This window comes from Helicoverpa armigera, chromosome 2 (assembly GCF_030705265.1).
Source record: "Helicoverpa armigera isolate CAAS_96S chromosome 2, ASM3070526v1, whole genome shotgun sequence".
Lineage (NCBI taxonomy): Eukaryota > Metazoa > Arthropoda > Insecta > Lepidoptera > Noctuidae > Helicoverpa > Helicoverpa armigera.
Genome location: NC_087121.1, coordinates 2,265,456 through 2,288,669, shown reverse-complemented (window position 1 = coordinate 2,288,669; position 23,214 = coordinate 2,265,456). Strand labels below are relative to the sequence as shown.

The 23,214-nt window shown below is 39.0% G+C and overlaps 3 protein-coding genes across 7 annotated transcripts in view; 1 reads left to right on the top strand and 2 right to left on the bottom strand.

Annotated features, from left to right (window-relative positions):
- Positions 1-1,201: 1,201 nt before the first annotated feature.
- On the bottom strand, positions 1,202-8,115 carry LOC110372062 (short-chain specific acyl-CoA dehydrogenase, mitochondrial). 2 transcript variants are annotated; one of them, XM_064037455.1, is made up of 9 exons: positions 7,687-8,115; positions 7,053-7,219; positions 4,682-4,940; positions 3,812-3,973; positions 3,424-3,490; positions 2,800-2,951; positions 2,386-2,477; positions 1,777-1,976; positions 1,202-1,361 (listed from the first exon to the last, which is right to left on the bottom strand). In XM_064037455.1, exons 1-9 carry the CDS (start codon positions 7,724-7,726, stop codon positions 1,268-1,270), a joined length of 1,233 nt encoding a protein of 410 aa, XP_063893525.1. In that variant the 5' UTR covers positions 7,727-8,115; the 3' UTR covers positions 1,202-1,267. The 2 variants fall into 2 exon arrangements, with proteins under 2 accessions (XP_063893525.1, XP_063893526.1); XM_064037456.1 differs by having other exon boundaries at positions 2,800-2,939; positions 7,687-8,114.
- A 301-nt stretch (positions 8,116-8,416) lies between these two features.
- Positions 8,417-17,625, top strand: LOC110372093 (vacuolar protein sorting-associated protein 18 homolog). 2 transcript variants are annotated; one of them, XM_064037444.1, is made up of 10 exons: positions 8,417-8,905; positions 8,985-9,316; positions 9,581-9,628; positions 10,188-10,496; positions 10,861-12,083; positions 13,578-13,747; positions 14,979-15,130; positions 15,670-15,735; positions 16,055-16,220; positions 16,853-17,625. In XM_064037444.1, the coding sequence occupies exons 1-10, from the start codon at positions 8,644-8,646 to the stop codon at positions 17,086-17,088; spliced, it is 2,964 nt and encodes a 987-aa protein (XP_063893514.1). In that variant the 5' UTR covers positions 8,417-8,643; the 3' UTR covers positions 17,089-17,625. The 2 variants fall into 2 exon arrangements, with proteins under 2 accessions (XP_063893514.1, XP_063893517.1); XM_064037447.1 differs by lacking the exon at positions 9,581-9,628 and having other exon boundaries at positions 8,418-8,905.
- Positions 17,615-23,214, bottom strand: part of Stv (starvin) — a 32,967-nt gene continuing 27,367 nt past the window's right edge. For all 3 annotated transcript variants that reach the window (XM_064037452.1, XM_064037453.1, XM_021328625.3), the window contains exons 2-3: positions 19,896-20,040; positions 17,615-19,687 (exon numbers count right to left, since the gene is read on the bottom strand). In XM_064037452.1, coding sequence (XP_063893522.1) covers positions 17,910-19,687; positions 19,896-20,040 — 1,923 coding nt within the window. In that variant the 3' untranslated portion in view covers positions 17,615-17,909. The remainder of the gene's footprint in view (positions 19,688-19,895; positions 20,041-23,214) is intronic.

Here is a 23,214-nt window from a genome sequence, read left to right as displayed (position 1 = left end):
CGGATCTACTAACGTTCCTCATCCCCCGAATACACGCATTTTGGCGCGCTACTTTCTGAAGAGATTTTGCGTTATGACAACTGCGCTAGTCATTTTGTTCTCCATGATACAAATATTGTCTAAAATTACGTTATAAATGCGATGCTCTTAAAACTATTATTTTATGAGGAGTTAACAACATAAGGTATTCGCGACACGGATTTTTGTTGGCCATTAAAATCTTTCCACGGGAGTACTTTTAAGTGGTTAAAATTGTCCTAACTCTAAACGAAATACTTTGGATCTTAGCCAAGCCTTTTAGAGGTGTATTTTTCTTTATAATTAGAAATCTGGTTGAAACCAGTTTTCAATTTCGTTTTTCTTTTGTTTTAGCTGACATATTGTTAAAAAAAAAATTACGACTTCGTGAAAATAAAACATTTGATATATCTTACAGTTCTATCCTTAAAATTAACAAAAAACTGTATTTGAAGTGTATAGTTTTTATTTGTCTTGTAAATTATTATCATTATTGAACACAAAATTATAAACTTCTTACCAAAGTATAACAAGTAATATTATGCAAAGGAAATATTTTGACGCTGTTCCCTGAGTTAATAATATATTCAAGTCCACGATTTGAGCGTTTATCGAGACAAACAGATTTGTAAAGATAAAATATTTGAAGAACAATCATATTGAATCAATTAAAATGATATTCGAAATTGTGTTATCTATGATATAGACAGTATTGAAGACGACATAGGTATAAATTATGAACAATAATAACAGATAGGTACTTATGCAAGAAACAAGAAGCTGCAACGACTCAAAGAAATTGTGACTTTGAGAAGAAAATAGAACGACAGTGTGAAAACTAAATCCCAAAAATGGGAAGCCCTTTTCAGTCGATGTTTTTTTGTTTCAACTTGAGCAATATTATCGAAATATTTTTGACAACAATCTTTTCCCGATCCTTAAGTCCCAAAAAAGACCGCACCCAGCGTTGCTTAACAAAAAGGCTAGGCAGATGATCAAAAGACCCAAAAATGGTTCACTTTCGTATTCTTTTCATGTTTTTTTTAACTAAAAGGCACATTTATTTTATAAAACCTATATTTGTCACAGGAAAATAACAAAACCCGTAAGTTGATCAATTTTCTAAGTAATTGATCAACTCTCGGAAAATAATAATCGGCATTTGAAATGGACTATTATAACCAAATATTTCGATAATATTCCCCTATGTATAACTAGAGTAGACTAGAACAAGTTTACCGGTTTCGCTTCAGAGCGCGTCGTGTTCCTTCAGCAAGTAATGTCCTACCAGCCTCTTCTGTATGTCTGTTACGCCGCCGTAGATCTGCGTACCTCGGGCGTCCCTGTTTAATAATTATTATATTTATAAAGACCAGCTAGTTTAGAGGTTTTGTTTCAAGATCAATCAAAAAGAACATTCGAATTGAGAACCTCGTCTTTTGGGGAGATCGGTTGAAAAATGCATGTTTTAATCCGAGTTATTGTTCTTTTTTAGACTTACGTAAACTTGAATTTACATTGTCAAAGTACATTAACAGATTCATCAACGAAAGAAAAAAATCTCCATAAATCGATTATTTTCTAAAAAAGGTTAAGGTTATCGATCTAACACAGAATCTTCATTGCCGAAAATGGGCTTTTTGGGCATCGGCTTGCAGTTATTTTTGGTCAGAAAGAAGCCCAATTCAGGCAGTATCACAACACGAGGAAACACAGAAAATTCACCTTAAAAAATAAAAAGAAGAATATAAACGTTACCTATAATGTCTCTCAGCATCATAATTGACGGACAGGCCTCGTCCGCCGAGGATTTGCACGCAGTGATCAGCGACGGCCGTAGCGTTGCGTCCAGCTAGATACTTGGCCATCGCGCTGTTTTTAGTGCTGACCTCTACGGCGGCACGGTAGGTGGCCAGTCGGGCTGTTTCTACTAGCATGCACATTTCTGTTAGACGGTCCTGTGGAGAGAAGATTTGTGAAGGTAGTTGTTTGTTTTGAAGTCTTTCGTTCACTTTGCCATTCCGAAATTAGCAATTTGGCTCCATGCTCGAGAAACTTTGTACGGAATGTCTATTATTGACTTCTAAAAAATTAACGCTTAATCCTTCTCCGTGTGAGAGGAGGCCTGTGCCCAGCAGTGGGACGATATAAAGGCTGTAACTAAAAGATAGTAAAAAAAAATAATGAGCAACTAATGTGTATGTCTTAGGTGTCAAACGACTAACTTTGGGATTTTAAAATTACTTGGTGCGATTTTTGAGAACATTTTTGGAAGAGAGAAATAAATTGGTCCTTCATGTATTTTGGTTTAGGGCAAATTTTAAGAAGATTTGAAGTAAATACTTAAGTGGAAGGTGGATGACATACCTTGACGGAAGCTAATCTGGACAGGGGTTTGCCAAAAGCGATCCTTTTCTTCGCGTAAGAAATTGCAGTGTCCAAGGCTGACTGTGCGATACCTGCCAAAAAACAAATATAAATGTAAACGCCACAGTTATTTCAATCTTTGGTCTTGGGCATTCGGTTAAACCTTCAGGGGTACCTACTGTCAAATCATAATTTTTTGTCAAGAATATTGACAGATATAGTAGTATGATAATATACACAGTCTCACTGCTCCATGGCTATGCGGAACCCCTCGCCGGCTGGGTGATGACGTCACACTCGTGTCACTCACCGACAGCGTGCGCCGCGATGCCGATGCGCGCCTGGTCGAGCTGCTCCATGGCTATGCGGAACCCCTCGCCGGCTGGGTGATGACGTCACACTCGTGTCACTCACCGACAGCGTGCGCCGCGATGCCGATGCGCGCCTGGTCGAGCTGCTCCATGGCTATGCGGAACCCCTCCCCTGGTTCACCCACGACGTAGGACCGCGGGATGCAGACATCTTCCAAGGTGACTGGGCAGGCAGTCGCCGCCCTGTCGGACATGCTTCACATCTAATTTATAAGCTCCTTTTGTGTCGGGGATTGTAGTTATGGTAGAATGTTGGGTGCAGTGTGCCTGTCTACATTTATTGTAGTTTTGAGACTCTCTTGCAACAGTAGCTATTCTGAACTTTTATGAAAGAAGTTACAGTTAGTGTAAACATGAATAAGCAGGAGTTTATGCATACATATGTAATTATTAAAATACATATACAAATCGACCGAGAATTATAATGGTGTTGCCCTTTAAACCTTTCAAAGCAGCTTATTATACAGTAATTTGCCAAGGTATTTATAAAATGGTCCTAAGTGGACTTAGGACCATTTCGGTCACTCAGGGCCAAGTTTTTATGTACAAATTGCAAATTAAAATATCCGTATATCCGTTTTAATAAGCAATATAAAAATGGAGCCTAAAACCTCATGGTACATGCAGTGTTAATGTATGTATTTATATAAAAGGTTTTAGTACATACCTAACACTCATGATGCGTTCCTTCTGGCCTCTGAAGATACCTTCAGTCTCAATGGGGATTAGGAAACCTGAAGAGAAAGAAAAAATGTTAAATCGATCAAATATAAGATGTAAGATATGTTTATTTTCTTCCACTTTTTAGAGAAACATGAAAGATAAAGGCCTAAAAAAATATTTTTCGACTTAATTACATAGGGCGGTAAGACAATGTTACACAGGCATCAACAAGACAGAATGTCCCAGAACATTCGGGAATATAGGTCATTGACTTTCGGTTACCCACAGGAAATTTCTGGAACCTTATCAATGTACCCATAGGACCTAGTATTTAATAAGAACTTTCTAAACGTTGTAAAGCTCGTCACACCATTGTAGGTTTATTTACTTACAAGCGAGCCCCTTATGCCTAAGTGCTGGGTCGATAGTAGCGAACGTGGCCAGGGCTTTGCCCTCGATAGCGTTGGTGACCCAGGTCTTCTTGCCATTCAGGATATAGTTATCACCATTGAGTTCAGCCTTGGTCTGAATGCCTGCGACGTCTGTGCCTGCGCCTGAAGAGACATAAAAACGTTGTTACTCATCGGTTGTGTAACGGTTCTTAATCATCAATTTAAATACTATCCGTCAATCGTCGAAATCTATTGCTGACTCTTTCTTTGTCAACAAGATAAAAAGAGTCAGCAATAGATTTAATGAAGTTTTAACTTTAATGGAGCTTTGTGCAACTGACGGTATATACTCTAAGCAACAATTAAATAAAGTGAACTGACAATTTGTTTAAACTCAATATGAAAGAATATTATTTTACATTGCGTTAAATCAATATTTTACATGATGTCCCCATATTATGACAAACCCTTTAACTTATCAGGTGACCATGATAACGAAAGTAAACCTCATATATCCACATTGTTATCTAATAGTAATTAATAAACATTTATTGGTGTAACAAGCCCTCTAAAGTAAACTTATTGGTCCTAAGTTCCGCGTCTAAAGCGTACGTACATGAATAAATAAAACTGTCTGTCTCTCTTTTACCACTGCAATGTCTAAAAAAACTTGTATAAAATAGACTGAACATCGGGAAAACTGTCTATGTATATTTCTTTCATTCTTCTACTTCTATCGCAAGTTAGCTGGAAGAGATTTTTACGGTGCATTTACGATGCACAGCGCACTTAAAATGCAATAGTGAGTGTGGTAAGTCATTTCTGCTTAGAAGACAAGCTAATTTAGTACTACACAAATGAATACTATACCTGGTTCACTCAAAGCGAAAGATCCAAGAGCACCCTTCGTGAAATCCCTCAAGAATATCTCTTTCTGTTCCGGCGTCCCCTTCTCATTAACCAAGTTGACATACAGGAAGTTATGTATTGAGACGATCATGCCGACACTGGCGCAGCCCCGGGAGAGCTCCTCGACTGCTAGAGCTAGGGACAGGTAGTCTAGGCCTAGGCCGCCGTAGTCAGGGCTCGCGCAGGCTCCCAATAGACCCATGGACGCCAGCTTTTTGATCTGAAAGAGAAGGAAGCGTACTAAGGTTGTGATAGGGTCCCATTTCTGTCTGAAAACAAAAATTCTATCCATGATATACAGGTGTCTTTGTGAAAAGTGAAAATTCTGGAGTACATTGATTTTGGGTCAATAGCAAATTCCGGCTTCCCGAATTTCGCAGGAATCTATAAGCCACATTTCGAATCTTTTCATGGGATAATTTCTCATTTAGATATTTGATAGAATGTGTTGATGGGCGAATTCAGTCCCACCCCATTTAAGTACATTCAATATAGAACTGTATTCCTAAAAGGTACATAAGGGACATGACCTTTCAGAAGGGCATCTATTTTCGTCTGATTGATAAAATCCCCTTCTGCAGTGACTTATCGCTTTGTGCATTGCCATATTTGACGTTATGACGTCATGATGTAGTGGATACTTTGCGACACAGGCCAATGATAAAAGTAATCTCTATATATGCAGCAGATATGAGAATAACTTGTTCATTGTAGTTACAGCTGAACAGTCATAGTTGATTGTTATCGAGACAATCTAAATCTAAACTTTAATCTAGGTAGGTATCTAATCTTAAATATGCGATTGGGTGTTTATTCGTTTAACGTTTATGCGTGGTAATACTCCTGACTAACGAGGCAGGTATCGCATAGAGAGACTGCTCTGCCCGAGGTCTCGGGTTTGATTCCCAGGTCTTTGTGGGTTAGAGAAATTTTCACAAAGCAGCCCGGAGCCTGGAAGTTGATGATTGATACACCCGTGCATCTCAGAGCGCGTAGGTAAATGTCCACTCTCTCCGGTATTGTCGCATTGACGTCTCACCGGACTACTATGAGATTGTTTCTGTGCAAATGCATGTCCACTACAATATGTCCTGCATACCTGTCTAATTTCCGAACTAAGGGAACAGCCAAAGTGGCCGATAATCGGCTCATGATCATCATTACTGCTGAATTGCATTAGATGAAATGGTAACTTTAGCTGTAGACAGCGACGCACATATATTTTCTATACGGTTAGTAACTGTATCAGTTTATTGACGTAGGTAAACTAATATAATTACGTAACAATATGACCATATCATGTTTGTTTATTTACGATTTTCTAATGAACGTCATTCGTATTGATCCAAGGGTCTGTGTTTAGTAAACAAACTTTCATTTTGATAGTGTGTTAACATATCTGAAAAGTTTTGGTTCATTATTTTTGGTCCTAAAAACTTTTTTTTTAATTTAATCATTGGCCTTATTTATTGTCTAGAACTTTGCAAGTGAATGGATCATTTTTTTTAAAGATAACTGGGAAAAGTTTTGAACTGGCAATACAGTAAATACCTACGAAATTTATTTATATCATGCAACATTAAAGTAATATGGTAATTGGCCCTACAAAGACCCTGATACCTACAATAAAGAAGTACCTCAATACAAATAAGAAAAACAGTTATTTTATCAAACCTTTACAAGATATAATCTAAATCATAATACTCTACAGATATGATAACAATACAACAAGTTATGTCATCAATTCATCATGGTCATTGTCAAAAGCTTAAAAAACATCAAAATATTTAGTATTCATTACACTAGAATTTTACTAAATAAGGATTTTGAGTTTTGTAATTCTTATAATATAGGTCCTTCTAAACATGACAATAGTTGGTAGAGACAAAAATTCTAATGAAAACGCTAGAATATCATCAATTTAAATATAAATCATGGAGTCTGGGGCTCCTTATCTCTAGGGTCATAAAAATATTTGTAATTTACATTCACATAATATTTAAAGACTTCACTTGTCAGATACTTTCAAAATATAATAAGCTTAACCTGTTGTGTATGTCAGAGCCCAAGCAAGACAATTGATTTTCTATTGTTTCACAATTAATTATGTACAAGAGGTTAATAAAAAAAATCTGGCCGTTTAAAGTGGGTCAAAATCGCGCCCAAAGAAGTCGGTTACAAACAAACATACAAACCTACAAACATACAGGTGAAGCTAATAAAAAGCGTGTAAAAAAATAGAAATTACTCCACAGCTCTCATTTTCAATATTTCATTTTAAATACTTTCTTTTTAATTCTGACAGACAACATTTTTAGTAAGCAATACTTACAGGTTCAAAAGGAAACAGGGCCTCAGTATCATGATGAGCCGCATTAGGCTTCAGGTGCTCATCAGCGAAGTTCCTGGCCATCTCCTGAATAGTTTTCTGCTGTTCTGTCAACTGGGTTGTGAAGGTGCGGCATTGTGATAGAGACTTTAGGCATTTTCGGGAGTAAACTGTAAAAGCAAATAGTGACTTTAGGCATTTTTCAAGAGTAAACTGCAAAAGTAAATAGTAAAACAAAGTTGTCTCATTAAAGAATTTTCATCCCCAGTGTTAATCGAGTCTGCTTAGGTTTTATCTGTAGCTGGAAATGCTTTAGGTACAGGTATAAAAAAGTCTATGGTCTTCTACAGGGTCTGAGCATCTTTCATTGATTGCTTAATCAATTTAATTTTGGACTGTGTTAGCATAATAAACAAAGAGACTAAAGTTTCAGGATGGCTAACTTACTGGATTTTAATACTTTTAGGCAAAGAACATAAATATTAAATTATTTTCGCAGAGGTTTCAGCACTGTAATTTCGACAAGTAACTGTGAATTTAATTAGCATTGAATTGTAACATTATTGTGAATGCGAAGTACTTGCGCACGCGCATTAGAATAAATTAAAGAAGCAACATGATTCAGGGTTTTACTTACTGCCTAATTTTGTAGTCTTCAACAGGGGACTTGTGGCCATTTTAAATGCAGATAACAACTGATGTTATATCACCAAAAACGTACGGACTAAGTTGACACTCGAATTCTGATACGAATGATAATGATAAATCAACAAGGTCACACTACCATACTACCTACTCCCAAAAACCGGTTCCCGATCACTGACCCGATTTTCAAATTAATTAATCAGTTTACGGTATAGCGATGAAAATTACACAAACTAACACTTATCAAATACTGATTAACGTATCAGTATTGTATTAATTACGCTTTATTTTCAAGTTTTATAATGTGCTTAAAAATATTTTGAGCTTCTACTTAATAAGGACCTTAACATTTACAAAATAGGAAACATTTCAGAATGTACAAATATACGTAATACAAAATTGTTGACAATCCGACAAAATAAATATTGAATGACAGGTCCATGACATTTGGTGCGATATTTTTGACAAAAACGTTTTGTTTTACTTAAGAGTCTAAACAAATCTGTGATTTTGGTAGCTCTAGTAGGAACCTAAAATATGTTAGCTTAGAAAAAATTACTTTTCAATGTGTTCATCAATTCGTAATACTTTGTTCTAATAATCAAAGTAAATTAGTAAAATTACGCCGTTACGTTTCTGCATATTCAGTGCCTTTTTTATTTCCGGTTGACATTGACAGCTTTCAAGATTTGACATATTATTGGATCGACATTTCTTATTTCGATTCGTATTGTTTCGATTTCATTCCAAATATTCCAATAGTTTGCAGGAATAAATAATTAAATAAATATTTTACTCAGTAGTGCTGTCGCAATATAATTAGTAGCTGAATTTTGAGGTAGATAATGTACTCGAGCTTATTCCTTATTACTGCTGTATGGTGAATGAAGTAAACAAATCGAGAACATAGCAGACGTCCTGAAAAAGAACAACTCCCACTTTAGTCAATATGACTTCGATTTTGGATCAGTACGAGCAAGCTTCGCAGGGTTCCCAGCGACCCAAGCCCATCTCCGAGCCTATGGTATCTTCAGGGTACATAAACATGCAACTGGAAGATACTACTCCTATGTTTTCCAAGAATAAAATGATTCTGAAAAATCTGTCGGATTTGATAACTCACGCTGCTGTTTCGAACGATTATCTGGTGCTGGCGATGGCTAATGGGAATCTATTTCGGCTCAATTTGAAGAAACCTGACTGTGGGCAAGGTAAGGGACATAAAATATATTCATAAATGGAATATTCTGTCTACATTTACTCACTAACTAAATCTTTATTCAATTACAGAAATCCAATACTCTAAATTCGTCCAACCAAACTCCAAACTGACAGGCATGTTCCTAGATCCGCTCGGCCACCACCTGCTAATGTCATTTACTTCAAAAAAGAAAGATGGCTACCCTGAGCTGATATACTTGCATCAGAACAGCACTAAGTCTAAACTCGTAAGCAAGTCTAAGAACTATGAAGTGACGGAAGTTGGTTGGAACTGGGAGAATACTTCTGAGATGAATACGGGACCGATACTGTTAGGCACGTCGCAGGGACATATCATTGAGACTGAACTGGAGGCTGATAGTGACAAAATGTTCACCGCAAGCCATTTGTATTGGAGTGAGGTAAATGGTGTTTTAATTATGGAAAGTACTTCTTATATAGCAGCATAATATTTGTTCTTCATAGGTTTCTTTTGCCAATATTTAAAAATTAACCTATTTCATTACTTTAATTTAAGGGAGTAGGGTACTATTCATTTTTAAATTTCTTTTTTCCTAAACTTCTTAGGCACTAAATTCTGAGTCTAATCTATTCTTACTTACATTTCTCTTCTTACTATTTTCTTTATATTTATTAATTTTAATTTCATTAATTTCTCACACAAGCTGCCCAATTATCTTCCTCTGTATGGAAACAAGGAAATTGATGGTTTGGTAAACAAATTCTTCTGCTTTCATTCATACTTTTATTATTTAATTTTTCTCTATTTCTATAAATTCAAAATATATAAATATATAGTGCAACCTTGCCTAAAACAATCTATCTATTTTATGTATTTTTTTACTATAAAATTAGTCTAGTAATCACCTAAAATCTTTAATAGAAGTATCTTTTTTGCTTATTAAGGTTACACTATATAAAATGTTGTCTGAAAGCAAGTCTGTGTTACAGCAATGACATTTTACCATATTTTTACACTCTTTAATAACTTTATTAATTTAAACTATGCTTATTTTTCTCAATTTGTCTTTCATTATTCATTTCCAAATCCTGCCTTGCAAGTGTTTCGGTGACTTGAACTAAAATTATTCTTACTAGGTTAGCTTGACTCGTACTTTAGATCATGGGGTGAATTTAACATTAATAATTATTGTGTGTTTGTATGTATGGATTCTGATATGCTTATAAATATATTTTTTTAAATATTTAATGCTTACATCTTCATTCTACAAGTACTAAACCTATAAACAACTATAATATTTCTACCCACAGATCTTTGACATTGGCAGAGGGGCTGACATGCCAATAACTGGAATCCAGTTCCATAGAGTGAACAAAACGAGCAAATACTTCATTTTCATCACCACTCCTACTAGACTATACCAGTTTATGGGCCATGCCACCATGAAGGATGACAAACCATCTCTACAGTCAATTTTCTATGCATACTTAACCATTCCTGAAACGGGATTCCAGGAGATCCTATCTAGTTTGAAGTATTCAAAGCTTCAATTCTTTGATAAGGGTGGAGTGCCCAAAACATTTGCCTGGTTGACTGAACCTGGAATATTTTATGGACAGGTTTGTACTAACATCCTTTTTTTTTAAAGCGCTTCATACTATTTGATCCTTGTAATGGACTTATTTTTTTATGTGGCACTAAGCATCACATTAGACGAAGAATCTGTACAGCTCGAAACATAATAAAATATAGATTACATGTACAGATTCTTCACCTCACCTAACATAAACTAAATCGCGATCAAATTAAAACACCATAACTCCATTCTAAAATATTTAGTATGTTACGATAAACATTATTTATTGATAATTTTTCCTCATACTCTTGTTACTATCGCTTCAAACAAATGACATGGGCTGTTTGTAATTTCCACAAAAATACGTCATCTTCATGTTTTTATCAGTAATTTGAGTAATGTTACAGTTGGACCCGAGTTCCCAGCAGAATTCCAACTCGCTGTTCACCCAAGGCACTTTAATCAGCTACCCAGGGGACGGAGACGAACAAGAAAATGCTCCCCTCTCCTTCGTACTCACAGAGTTCCATGTACTTCTCATGTACTCCGACAGGGTCAAAGTAGTTTCCCTCATCAGCCAAGAATTGGTCTTCGAAGATAAATACTCCGAAGCCCATGGGAAACTCAAAAATATTGTTAGGGACACCAAAAAGAGGACCATATGGGCTATAACGGACAAATCGGTGTTCAGATACAAAGTTATTCGCGAAGAACGGAATCTATGGGTCATATATTCTGACAAGGAACAGTTTGAACTAGCCAAAGAGTATTGTTATAACAATCCGGCCTACATAGACGTTATAAACGTCAAACACGCTGAACTTCTATACAATAAGGGAGAATATGAAAAGAGCGCGGAAATTTTTGCCGAAACCCAAAAGAGTTTCGAAGCAATATGCCTGAAGTTTTTGGAGCTAGAACAAATAAATGCTCTGAAGGTTTATTTGGGAAAAAGATTGGAAGCCTTAAAAGATGATGACAAAACATTGATATCTATGTTAGTTATTTGGATGACGGAACTGTATTTATCACAGTTAGGTGTGCTCCGTCGTACAGGAAAGCAGGATTCTGAAGAATACCACCAAATACAGAGTAACTTCGAAGTATTTTTACTGCATCCCAAAGTCTCCAAATGTATGCAGCACGTCAAATCTGTGGTTTACGACCTCATGGCTTCTCACGGCGACAAACAGAACTTAATCAAACTTACAATCATTAACGAGGATTACGAAAATGTTGTAGCTCAATACATATATAAGAAGTCATATGCAGAAGCGATACAGACATTAAAAACGTTAAAAAGGCCGGAGTTGTTTTACCAATTCGCTCCGGTCCTCATGGAAGAATCGCCGAAGCATACAGTGCACGCTTTAATTTCTCAAGGAGCGAGCCTAAGTCCTTCCAAACTATTGCCAGCCTTTCTATCTTGTAAGAATGATGAAGCTCATGTTTCGGAAATAATACTTTACCTGGAGTTTATACTGCAGCATTACAATGTAAGGGATAAGGCCATACATAATTATTTGCTGACTTTGTACGTGGAACATGATCATGAATCTCTGATGATGTACTTGGCAAGGCAAGGACAAGATGTTACCATGGTTAACTATGATGTTCATTATGCTTTGAGGTGAGTGAGAGAACTTTTATAATGATACTAGGTGTGCGAGGTTCCACTCGCGTCCTGAGGAAACTTCTTTATGCAACTTGGTTAAAGTCGCCTATGTCCCTTTTCAGGCTCTAGTAGACTATCTGTGTGAAAGATAAATTTAAATAGATTCAGTAGTTTTAGTGAGATAGTTGGACAGGCAGACAGAGAAAAAGAAAGACCGTTCCTTTTGCAATTAATATTGGTTAGGATTTTAAAGCTACGTTTTCTTTAACAAAGTCGCATTAAGTCTTTAATAATTTGTCTTAATGTGTCATAGCTCCAAAAGGACGATGGGCGTTTTGGTACCCTGTCCAACAGTGTTGATTCTAGTACCATTGCGTAGGTCTTGGCAAGGCAAAAAATGTTTACTATGACGACTAGTCCCAAATCCTTGTCCATTTCGCGTGACATCGACTAATAGAATGTGTAATTTTCATAAATCATCAACGTAGATGCAGTTCTTAAATCCAACTGGATTTAATAAAAACTGGTAAAGTAACAAAAAAATGAACAGGAATTTGGCTTTCTTAGAATGTTTGCCTGCCGACTGCTTTAAAAAAAGGCTGTGCAAACCTTTGCAGTTCACGCAGAACTAGCTTTTGTATGGACTTTCGATAGTGTGGTACTTAGGATATGCCAGATATGAAGGCTTTACTGCACCTGCATTATTCTTAATAACGTAATTTTTTATAACAATAATATTTTAACTATACAATGATCTTCTGATGGAAAATCCGTTGTAAACTAGTCATAATCAGTTTTAGGGAGACATAGTTTTCTTTATGTTTTGTTAATAATGTGTTTAAAATAATATGTTTCTTTTTCTTGTCGTGTGTTGTATTATTAACATCCACCATATTAGCAGCCAGCATCAGTCTTATCATTAAGGTTGAAAAGTCAGGAGACGATGTTAACATAGTACATATTACGACTCAATCTTGCTTCTCAAGAGGTGCTGAGATAATGATCAATTTCTTCTTAAAAAAAGATGAATAGAAAGGTTTTGAACTTTTGTCAAATCAGATGACGATTGTGTGTTTCCGTAGTATGACTCCATAGACTATTACAACATTTCGATTATAATAGAGTGTATCTCAAACAATGTAAGATGTCTATTAACTGAGTTTAAAATTATTACACTGACGACATAAGCCTCCTAATGAATTTGCATATATGGATGACATACTTGTTGCTATGTCGATTTAATTTTTATCGTTACTCGGATCGGACAGATAATTGAGGCAAACCCCATAGTTTTTATTATTCGTCACGTAAATACCTTTCTAATGATATATCATACGCTACTGTTGGAGCGGGTACCAAATCCTATACAAAGTGCCCATTGTCCTTTGCCGCCAATTGGTAAATTAGGAAATTATTTATATCAACCTTAAGATTAACAGCCTAAGGTTCAAATTCGCTCAACTACACACCTACACACAAAATATGTCAACTAAACCATTCCCTCTTCAGATTATGCCGCGAGAAGAATCTATCAGAAGCTTGCGTCAAGCTATCAGCCTTACTCGGCTTGTGGGACTCGGCAGTCGAGCTTGCTTTACAAGTGAGCTTGACTCTTGCCAAGAGTATTGCTGACATGCCCGACCAGACGGAGTTGAGGAGACAGCTGTGGCTTAATATTGGTGAGTGGCTAAGTAAGGAGTACGTGGCTGAGTGGGGAGTAAGTGGCTAAATGGGAAATTCGTGGCTGAGTGGAGAGTAAGTGGCTAAATGGGAAATTCGTGGCTAAGTGGGGAGTTTGTTGCTAAGTATGGATCTCGTGGCTTAGGGAGTTCTTGGTTAGACAGTCGAGCTTGCTTTACAAGTGAGCTTGACACTCCCCAAGAGTATTGCTGACATGCCCGACCAGACGGAGTTGAGGAGACAACTGTGGCTTAATATTGGTGAGTGGCTAAGTGGGGAGTAAGTGGCTAAGTAAGGATCTCGTCGCTTAGGGAGTTCTTGGCTAGGCAGTCGAGCTTGCTTTACAAGTGAGCCTGACTCTTGCCAAGAGTATCGCTGACATGCCCGACCAGACGGAGTTGAGGAGACAACTGTGGCTTAATATTGGTGAGTGGCTAAGTGGGGAGTAAGTGGCTAAGTGGGAAATTTGTGGCTAAGTGGGGAGTTCTGCAAGTAAGGATGTCGTAGCTTAGGGAGTTCTTGGTTAAGCAGTCGAGCTTGCTTTACAAGTGAGCTTGACTCTTGCCAAGAGTATCGCTGACACGCCCGACCAGACGGAGTTGAGAAGCCAGCTGTGGCTTAATATTGGTGAGTGGCTATGTGGGGAGTAAGTGGCTAATGCCCGTTATAAACAACAATCTCTTAACGTTTCCCTAGGTTTAGGATAAGGGCCAATATTCAAAGGTTATAAGGGACACTTAGGCGTCGTCCTAATTGGCAGCGATCGCGCGATGGCGCGATGCGTTTTTCATCTCACGATCTCACTTGCGAGGTTCCGAGGTTCAAATAGGACACTCTGATGAAATCTGTATGTTTGAACTCATCGCATGACGAGAACGCATCGTGTCATCGTGCGATCGCTGTCAATTGGGACGACGTCTTAGATGAAAAACGACGACGACGCCTTAAACTTTGGTGAAAACGAAATTCGTATTAAGTGTTCCCTAAGTGCTCTTAGGGGGGATCCCTAGGTTGGTGAAAATGGGCACGATTTATTCAATATAGTTTTAAAAACAGCACTTTTATGGTGTCAAATAGTATATCAGACAGCTACATTTTTCTGGTTAGAAGAAGTGGCGCAACAAACTCCCCAGCTACATAATGCTTCGTAATGACAACAAGAAGGAAATTGCACCAACAGTATTTGATTATGAAAAACATCTTAAAATACCTGCTTTTCCATTTCCCCAGCTGAGAGCGTGATCACGAAAAACCAAGACATGCAGGAAGCGATGACCTTCCTGGAAGAGTGCCCGCTCATCAAAATCGAAGACATTCTGCCTTTCTTCACCGATGTCGTCACTATTGACCACTTTAGACAACCTATCTGCGATTCCTTACAGGTAATAATATGTTTCTTTTGTATACTGCATGGTACATACACACTTTTTGTTCTGTAGCATCTAAGCGAGATGCTCACAAGCATACTACACAGGATTCTAACCCGTATAGAACAGCATATAATAAGCAAGGCCTGAATAGGACTGTGTATTAATAAAAATGCTTCATCAAGATTGTATAAGTGTTGTATTCTGTCAGCTTATTTTGAAGGAGAAAAATTAATAAAATATAAAACAAAACACCAACACAATAAGTTCCGACTACACAGGTTTTAGTGTTGGTGACGTTCCGCTACAGTTCGTTCACCGCTTTACTAGTAAAAAAGTGCACTGAGAGACAATTTTACCTCATTCAATCAATTTTTAATTTATACAATCTTTCTTTCTTTGCAAGTAGGTAAATAATCAGATTTCAATTTTGAAGTCATCAAATTGTACAACAGTCATCAATGAACCTATCTCATATATAATGTATCTTTCATTTAGTGCCTCATTTTTTTACAAATAAATTGCTAAATTTTTACTTATCTTGCTGTTTTCAGGAAAATAACAACCAAATAGAAGAAATGAAAAATGAAATGGAGGAAGCCATAGCGGCTGCTGAATATGTAAGTAAAACGTTTACTTACAACATTGAGTCGAATGTAATAGTTATGAATTGGAATTCTTACGCTTTTGCAGATGTTTTTATTTTAACTGAACTATGAAGTGTATTGTTGTCTATATTTATTCGTCTTATATCTGACACCATTTTTGTTCACGCTACACCCGCAGGGAGTGTCAGACACTTACTGACTAAAACCCACCATATTCCTTCTAGAGCCCCTTGTGTACTAGGGCCGCGGTAACTCTTACAATCCTACAGCCCATTCATGTGTCAGCTTACCTTATGATTTGAGAATAATCTACATATGTTTAATTTTGTAGGTTCGTTCAGAAATCCAGTCGTTCCGCAACCGCAGCGTGACGGTGCTGGTATCGGACGCGTGCTGCCTGTGCGACATCGCGCTGCTGCTGCGCCCCTTCTACCTGTTCCCGTGCGGACACAAGTTCCACAGCGACTGTCTCATGCAGGAGACGCTGCCTACGCTCTGTATGTACTGATATCTGTATAGTTCCGCAACCTGTGCTGGTGTCGGACAAAACACCAAGGGCGCTTTCAGCTTATGCGTTTCTTGACGGCTGGACGTTCCTGTTTTTTCATACAAAAAGCTCCGTGAGGTAACAGTCCTGTAGTCGAGCGTTCGACGTACCGGCGCCGCACTGTTTCCGCACCGTGCTTTTTGTATGAAAAAAGAGGAAGTTCCGTACGCCGTACGTCTAACGCACCGCTTCGGCACCGCAGCCGGCCGTTAAGAAACGCATAAGTTGAAAGCGCCCTTAGTGCTGTGCAACGTACATCTTTGCTTTCACGTTTGCCCACTCAAAATGCTCTACCATAAATTCTTAGTCATTTGAAGCCTCACTCATAAGTAAAAGATAGTTCATACGCGAGTGACATCACTCGGTAGCCAACTTCAGACATTGCTTTCCCGTCAGTTACGTTTTGTAAGAAAGGTCAGACCAGAAATAGACCTCTTCCACTGAACATCTATTTCACAGCTCCCCATATAGAAGTTGTATTAATCAAGACAAACAATTCTTTTGTTCAAAATCCCCACCCAAATAAGCAAACCCGTTTCAGTCACCCTTATTATTTTTTACCCCACATTATTTCTCCCACAGCACCAGCCCGCAGAAACAAGCTCTCAGACTTACAACGGCAACTCTCTGTGCTCTCCAACATTGAGCTTTCCACCGTCACCTCCAACGGCCTTCCACTGCGAGAGATACTGAGGAACGAGATCGATGACATCATAGCGAGCGAGTGCATCTTCTGCGGGGAGTATATGATCAGTTGTATTGATAAACCGTTTATTAGTGATGAAGATTGGGACAGGGTTATGAAGGAATGGGAGTGAGCTTTTAAGTCACTAAAGTAAGGTTCGTATTAAATACCAAGATTTTTACACCTTTCCAACCAATAAGTAAGTTGTTGTTTGTAGTAGTATTTCCATTAACAAACAAAGTTACTGTATGTTTTTATGTGGAAGAATAACGTCTCTAATTGGTTTGAGTTGATTTAAATAAAGACGCCTTCTTAAACTAGGGCTCCTATTGTTCAATCAAATAACGTAAGCGTCCTGTAATACGGACCTTAAGTTATTTGGCTTAGAAAGTATGGAAATGCTACAGCGAAGGATAATAATTAAGGTAATAATTTCGCAAGTTTATTTTATTTTGGACAGACTGATATATTGATTGAGTAAAGTGAGATCTATGTAATGTAAAAGTGTTGTTTCTATGTGCTTTGCATTCTGTGATAAGTTATTTTTCTATCATAGAATTCCTATGTAAGACAAATTGTTATGTAAGTAATATATTGTGTATTAAATATAGCTATAGTATATTTTGTATTATCCAAAATGTAGTCAATAATAAAAACACTTATAAACGGATTCTTATTTATTCAGAAAATTGTGTTATCAAGTGATGATAAACAATAAATTAATTAAATATTAGGACAAGGAGACCGTTTCAAATCCTACAGGACAACAAATATCTTTACACATTTGTTTAATATTAAAAACGTAAAATGTACAAACATAAACAATACAATGTCAACACCTGTGTTATTTATGCACAATAATTAACACGAAGAATAAGGAAGGCATACACTTAGGCCCCGTGCGCGGATTACGACTGTGTAACTAATGAGACAATTCACTATCGCGAACTAACTTTATTGACTAGCAGCACCATCTACTTCCATCACCTGCGGCTCCACCTTATCACCCTTATCGTCCACTTGCATTATATCTAACTTCTCTTTCTTATCCTCGACTTTCTCTTCCTTATTGCTATCTTCAGCTTCTTGCTTATTACTATCATTGGGTACATCTTTCTTATTATCTTTGCTTTTGTTTCGTTTCTTTACAACTTTGGTGCCCTTCTTGGGGCTTTTCTCTGCAGTTTCTTCCTTTTGTTCGGTAGTTTCGGCTGGCTTGTCGGAGGGAGTTGCCTCCGGTCGTGTGTCGGCTGCTTCTGTTTGTGTGACGTCCTTATTATCGACTGGTGCCGCTGCTACTGTATCGTCCTGAACCTTCGCCTCCGTAGACTCAGTCTTAGCTTCCTGCGCTGGGGCTACCTCAGCCGGCTTTTCGGCTTGCTCGACTTGTGCCTCCTCTTTGGTGCTATCCTTCATTTCAACCTCACCGTTTTCTGTGACTTGTTCAGGTGCCTGTTGTGCATCTGTGTTTTCTTTCATTTCTACATCTTGTGGTTGAGGCTGGCTCTGACCACCATTGGCGTTACTTTCTGCTTTGGCTTCTAATACAGCTATACACTTTTGGATGCACTTGATGGCCTCCTTTCTAGCTTGTCGAATGTTTTCTTTGCCATCAGTTTCAATTGTGTCTAATTTTATGAGATTCCTAGTTAGCATTTCGTCTAGGAACAAGTACTTCTTATCATTTTTGGTACCACCAAAGTTTTCAACTTCAGTCATTAGATTAAGAACATCTGTTTGGATACGAAGAATCTGTGTGATGGGGTCGTTGGCCGGAGTCTGTTTGGGTTGTGGCGGGGTTTGCTCCCGCTGCGGAGCTTGTTGTGGTGGCGGCGGCTGCTTCTGCTGAGGCGGGGGCTGTTGCTGTGGCTGCTGCCGCTGTTGGGGCCTGGACGGAGGTTCAGTCTTGGGTGCACTCTGATCGTGGTGCACTGGCACTTTAACAAAGTGTTCCTCAGCATGTGGGTGGGGATGCGGCTTGGGTGACTGCGAGCGCTGTGGGGAAGCACCGCGAGCGAACGCCGCCTGCGGGTACGCTTTCTGCTGTGTAAACGGCTGTGGCCCCTGCCTAAATCCTTTGTTGAAGGGTGTGCCGAAGGCTCGTGTGAAGTTTGGTGGATGATGGTAGCCGGGGCTGTCGTCAGCGAAATACTGTTCCCTGTCGATGTGAGGCTGCTGGGGAGGGGGCACGTACGCGGGCTTTGCGTCACCGAAGTGTGTGCCGTGATCCACTGATTTGTTGATCACAGGTTCGTCCCTGCCTTCCACGAATATGGGTATGTGTCGCACGTTGGAGTGCTGCTCGCCATGCTGCGGCTGGTGCTGTTCCTGGTGGTTCTGGCCACTCATTTTAAAGCTTTGGTTAGGAGGTGCGCTACTGTCTGGAGGCGCTGACATAGACCTCTGGTTTCTGTCGTCCGCATCGACCAAGCTAGGGTCGGCGGGGCTTTTCTGGCCGAGATCGACTGTGTTCCTTAATCCGTATTGTGGGAGGTGCGCTTGTGGTTCGGGTTCTGAAGGTCCTGCTTGAGGTTCCTGCTCAGTCTGTGTAGCTGCGGTCTGTTGCTGCGCCGGGGGCGACTGCGGCGCGTGCTGTTGTGTCTGCTGCGGCTGCGGCTGTTCGTCACGAGGTCCAAATCTGCGGTTCCAATGTGAAGGAAAGTGTTCTCTGAATTCTGGCGGGATATCGTCGAAGGGGAATCTGTCGAAGCCACCAAAGCTGTCGCCGAAATCTGCAATTACGAAACGTTTGTTTAAAACACCTGCAAAGAAGAAGGTCATGTTTCAGTACATGTACAGTTCTGCAGATATTTTTCGAGTATTGTAAACTAAAAAAAACTGCAGGATCTGTAGAACTTAAAACTGAAATTTGACCTTTACGAAAGGAAAAAACTAAAACAAAGACATATTCTTTGAAATAGTCAATAAGGGATATCTTACCGTCTGTAGCGTCCTGGCTCGAGGGTCGCCTCTTCCTGGCCCAGGTGGCGGGGCGCTGGCGCAGACGCGCCGCTATGTCCGGATGGCGCGATGCGAGCTCGCTCCACGCGCCCGATCCCTCGTCCTCGTCAAACGGGAAACCGCGCTGTTGACAAAAAGAAATTACGGTTAGGTTCATTGTTTACTTCAAGTTTTCATCTAAACTAAAATATACTGTAAACGTTTTCGTTTTTACTAGACTGGGTTTCTAAAAATTTAATACTAAAAACTCAATCCGGAAAGTCGTGTTCACGTGTCGATGATGACTTAATAATTCACCTTTATCCTTACACACCGACTGCCGGCTGCAATATTTATATTACATATACGTATGTATCGACAAAATGGAATTCTATAATTGATCCTACTTATACTATAAGTAGTCACATGGCCAGACTAGTGGCGGCCACTTCACAACGCGGTCATTGTAATTCCTGCTACATGTATCCGTATGGTTAATGAGTATTTATTGTTCAAAAAATTGCTTAAAAATTCTTCAGTGAAAAAACATCCTCGAGACCACTGCCATCATTTAAATTGTCTTCTTAAAGAAACGTCAATACAGGAAGCTCATTTATTGCATCGATTTCGCAAGTATCCGGATGGAACGCTTATAAATATGTAAAGCGACAAGTGCCATTGCGCATTCAGTACTTTGAGCCGCCTTACTCGTTCAGAAGCATAATGTGCGAGAGAGACAATATACACATCAAAACAGAAAAAGGTACATAGTAGTCACATTTGCGTCGCCAGATACAACCATATAAGGCAAGGACGGCCGAGGAAGTGACCTTACAGTCGAGACTTTCGTATTTTGATACTACGCTATCATTACGCATACGAACCTACCAATGATTTACGTTGTGCGAATAAATATTAATAATTACGATAAGTACTTGTTTTTGACATGTTCGACACAAAAAATGGTCAATTAACATAGCTCCATTGTTGGTTTATGATGGCTATAAAAGTAACAACGAATAAATAAATACAAGGGCTTCTGTGTCTCGGACGCTGTGATCCTTACTTGCAGCCTTACGATTATACAATAGATCACTATCACAATTGCTTTTGCACTTAATTTACTTCAGTGATTATTCTGATTTCATATTTCCGGATCAATGGATTTAAATTCGAGTAATGGTGGTCGGTTGATTGCAAGATGTGATGGATGTGACGATTTAGAGGATTTTTGGGGGACATTTATCTAAGTGAACCTTAATAAATGTTGTACGACACTGAACTTGAGTACTTGAGTAACTTAAGAATACAAGATAAACTACTTCTACAAAAAAAGACTCGTCATGAGAAGTCAGAAAGACGAAAAAAAACTCATCATCATTACCATCAACAACATAATAGATCGCGTAGCGAACGCTATTCTAACAATACCGGCGATATTGTCGGCTACGCGGAAAAAGCCGAGAATGTTTATTGTCGTACGAAAGCGGCAACAGAGCACAAAATGTACTAAAGCAATACTGATGATTGTAAACGGTGACATCAGCGTGTGGGCCGGTACGAACAAAAACCAATGGAGATCATTGCGTCATGTGATTGTGGAACTTGGAATACAAAACGTGTGCTCAGATGAGGGAAGCCGGCACGTGGACAATCTCGTGAGTTAAACATTGCAACTGCTATTGAAAACGGAACACTTATACATGGCACTTGGGACCAATGCAATTTATTAATAATTACGATGATGTAATCGCTGATAACGCTGAATGAGGATTCTAAGTGTTTACACGTTCGAATCTGCACTTAAACAGAATGGAAGATAAGTCAAAGGTATGCTGCTATAAATAAGTGATGCTGTAACTCTCGATCCCAATCATAAAACTAATGGAATCAGTGAATCCTGATTATAAAATCGTGCGGAACGAGTGCAGCATCACCTTGATTGCTTCGCACTAACAAACAAAAAAGCTTGCATTCAAAAACTTGAAGATTTTTATACAAGATATATTCAGCAATTTTTTGTAGTCGAGCTGTGGCAGTGAATAATAGTGTGTCTTGTCGCACTATCATTTCATTGCACTAGGAATAGGTATCTGCCCAATAATATTTTTAAGACATAATCACGGAGGTAGGTGACGCAAGTGAAGTCAATGACCGACGAACATCAAGCGGTTTGGTTCTGCAGTTACACGTTAAACTTTTAGAAATAAACTCTTGAAAGCCATAAATAAGACATGAGTAAGGATCGAGAAATGAGAAAGTTATTTACACAAATTGTGACCAGGATCCGGCAATGTCTACATTGCGTTTTTATGAATGTGTGTATAAAACAGCTGAGCTGTTCAGTTTTGTATATTTTTTAATGCAGTCTTTCGTCTGGCAGCTTAAAACATAATATTGACTGTGCAGTTTGCATTAGCGAGCTTAGCGAACATTTTATTATCCCTAGATCGATTTCGCTAATCATTCAATGACCCACTTTATTTCCATAAGCAGCTATGTGAATCAGGACGTGGGATGTAACTGTTATACCGCCTAGAAGTCTTTTTAAGGTGTTATATAAAACATCCGGTGATTATTTCTTTACTAATAAAGACAATCTGAGGTGTGGGTTTTCTCTCGAGCCTCCGAATTTGCATAGAACACTAATCCACGTGGGCGCTCTCGTGACGCACCGATGAAGGCACCAAGATAAAGTCCGCTTATGTACGTGAACGACATTTTACCTCCTAACATCACTGACATCATCACCTTAACTTAGCACAATATTTACAAAGATAATTTCAATAGTCAGCAGACCGGTTATCCATAAACTTGAGTGGATATTATGGTACGTTCATACGCGCGCGTTCAAATCGACATTCAACGGGCACAGTCACGTTCACGAGCGTGTAAACGGTACGCCCGAGCCCGTGAACGCGCCCGTGCCCGTGAATGCAGCGAATCGGTCGAGTGTCGGTTTTTTGGCAAATTTCAAAGGATGAATGTGCGGGCGCCCGGCGACTGTTTACACGCGCGCGGGCAGTCAGTCTCTCCTGCGCTTTCGTGACGATTAAACGTCTAAGAAAGTCGCTACTATCGGAGATTACAACATGGCGGAATGGTCAACATCGCTCATCATTTTGTTTCTTTTTCCAATAAAAATAAGTTAAGCCAAAGGCTTTGACAGCAACAACACCGAGATCCTCGCTGCTCGCCATTCTTGCACTGACTGACACGACGGCGCGCGTGTGAACAGCTTGAATGTCCGCCTGCCCGCGACGGGCTGCACGCCGCGCAGCCCGCCAGGCAGCCCGCCGGGCTGCGCGGCGCGCGTGTG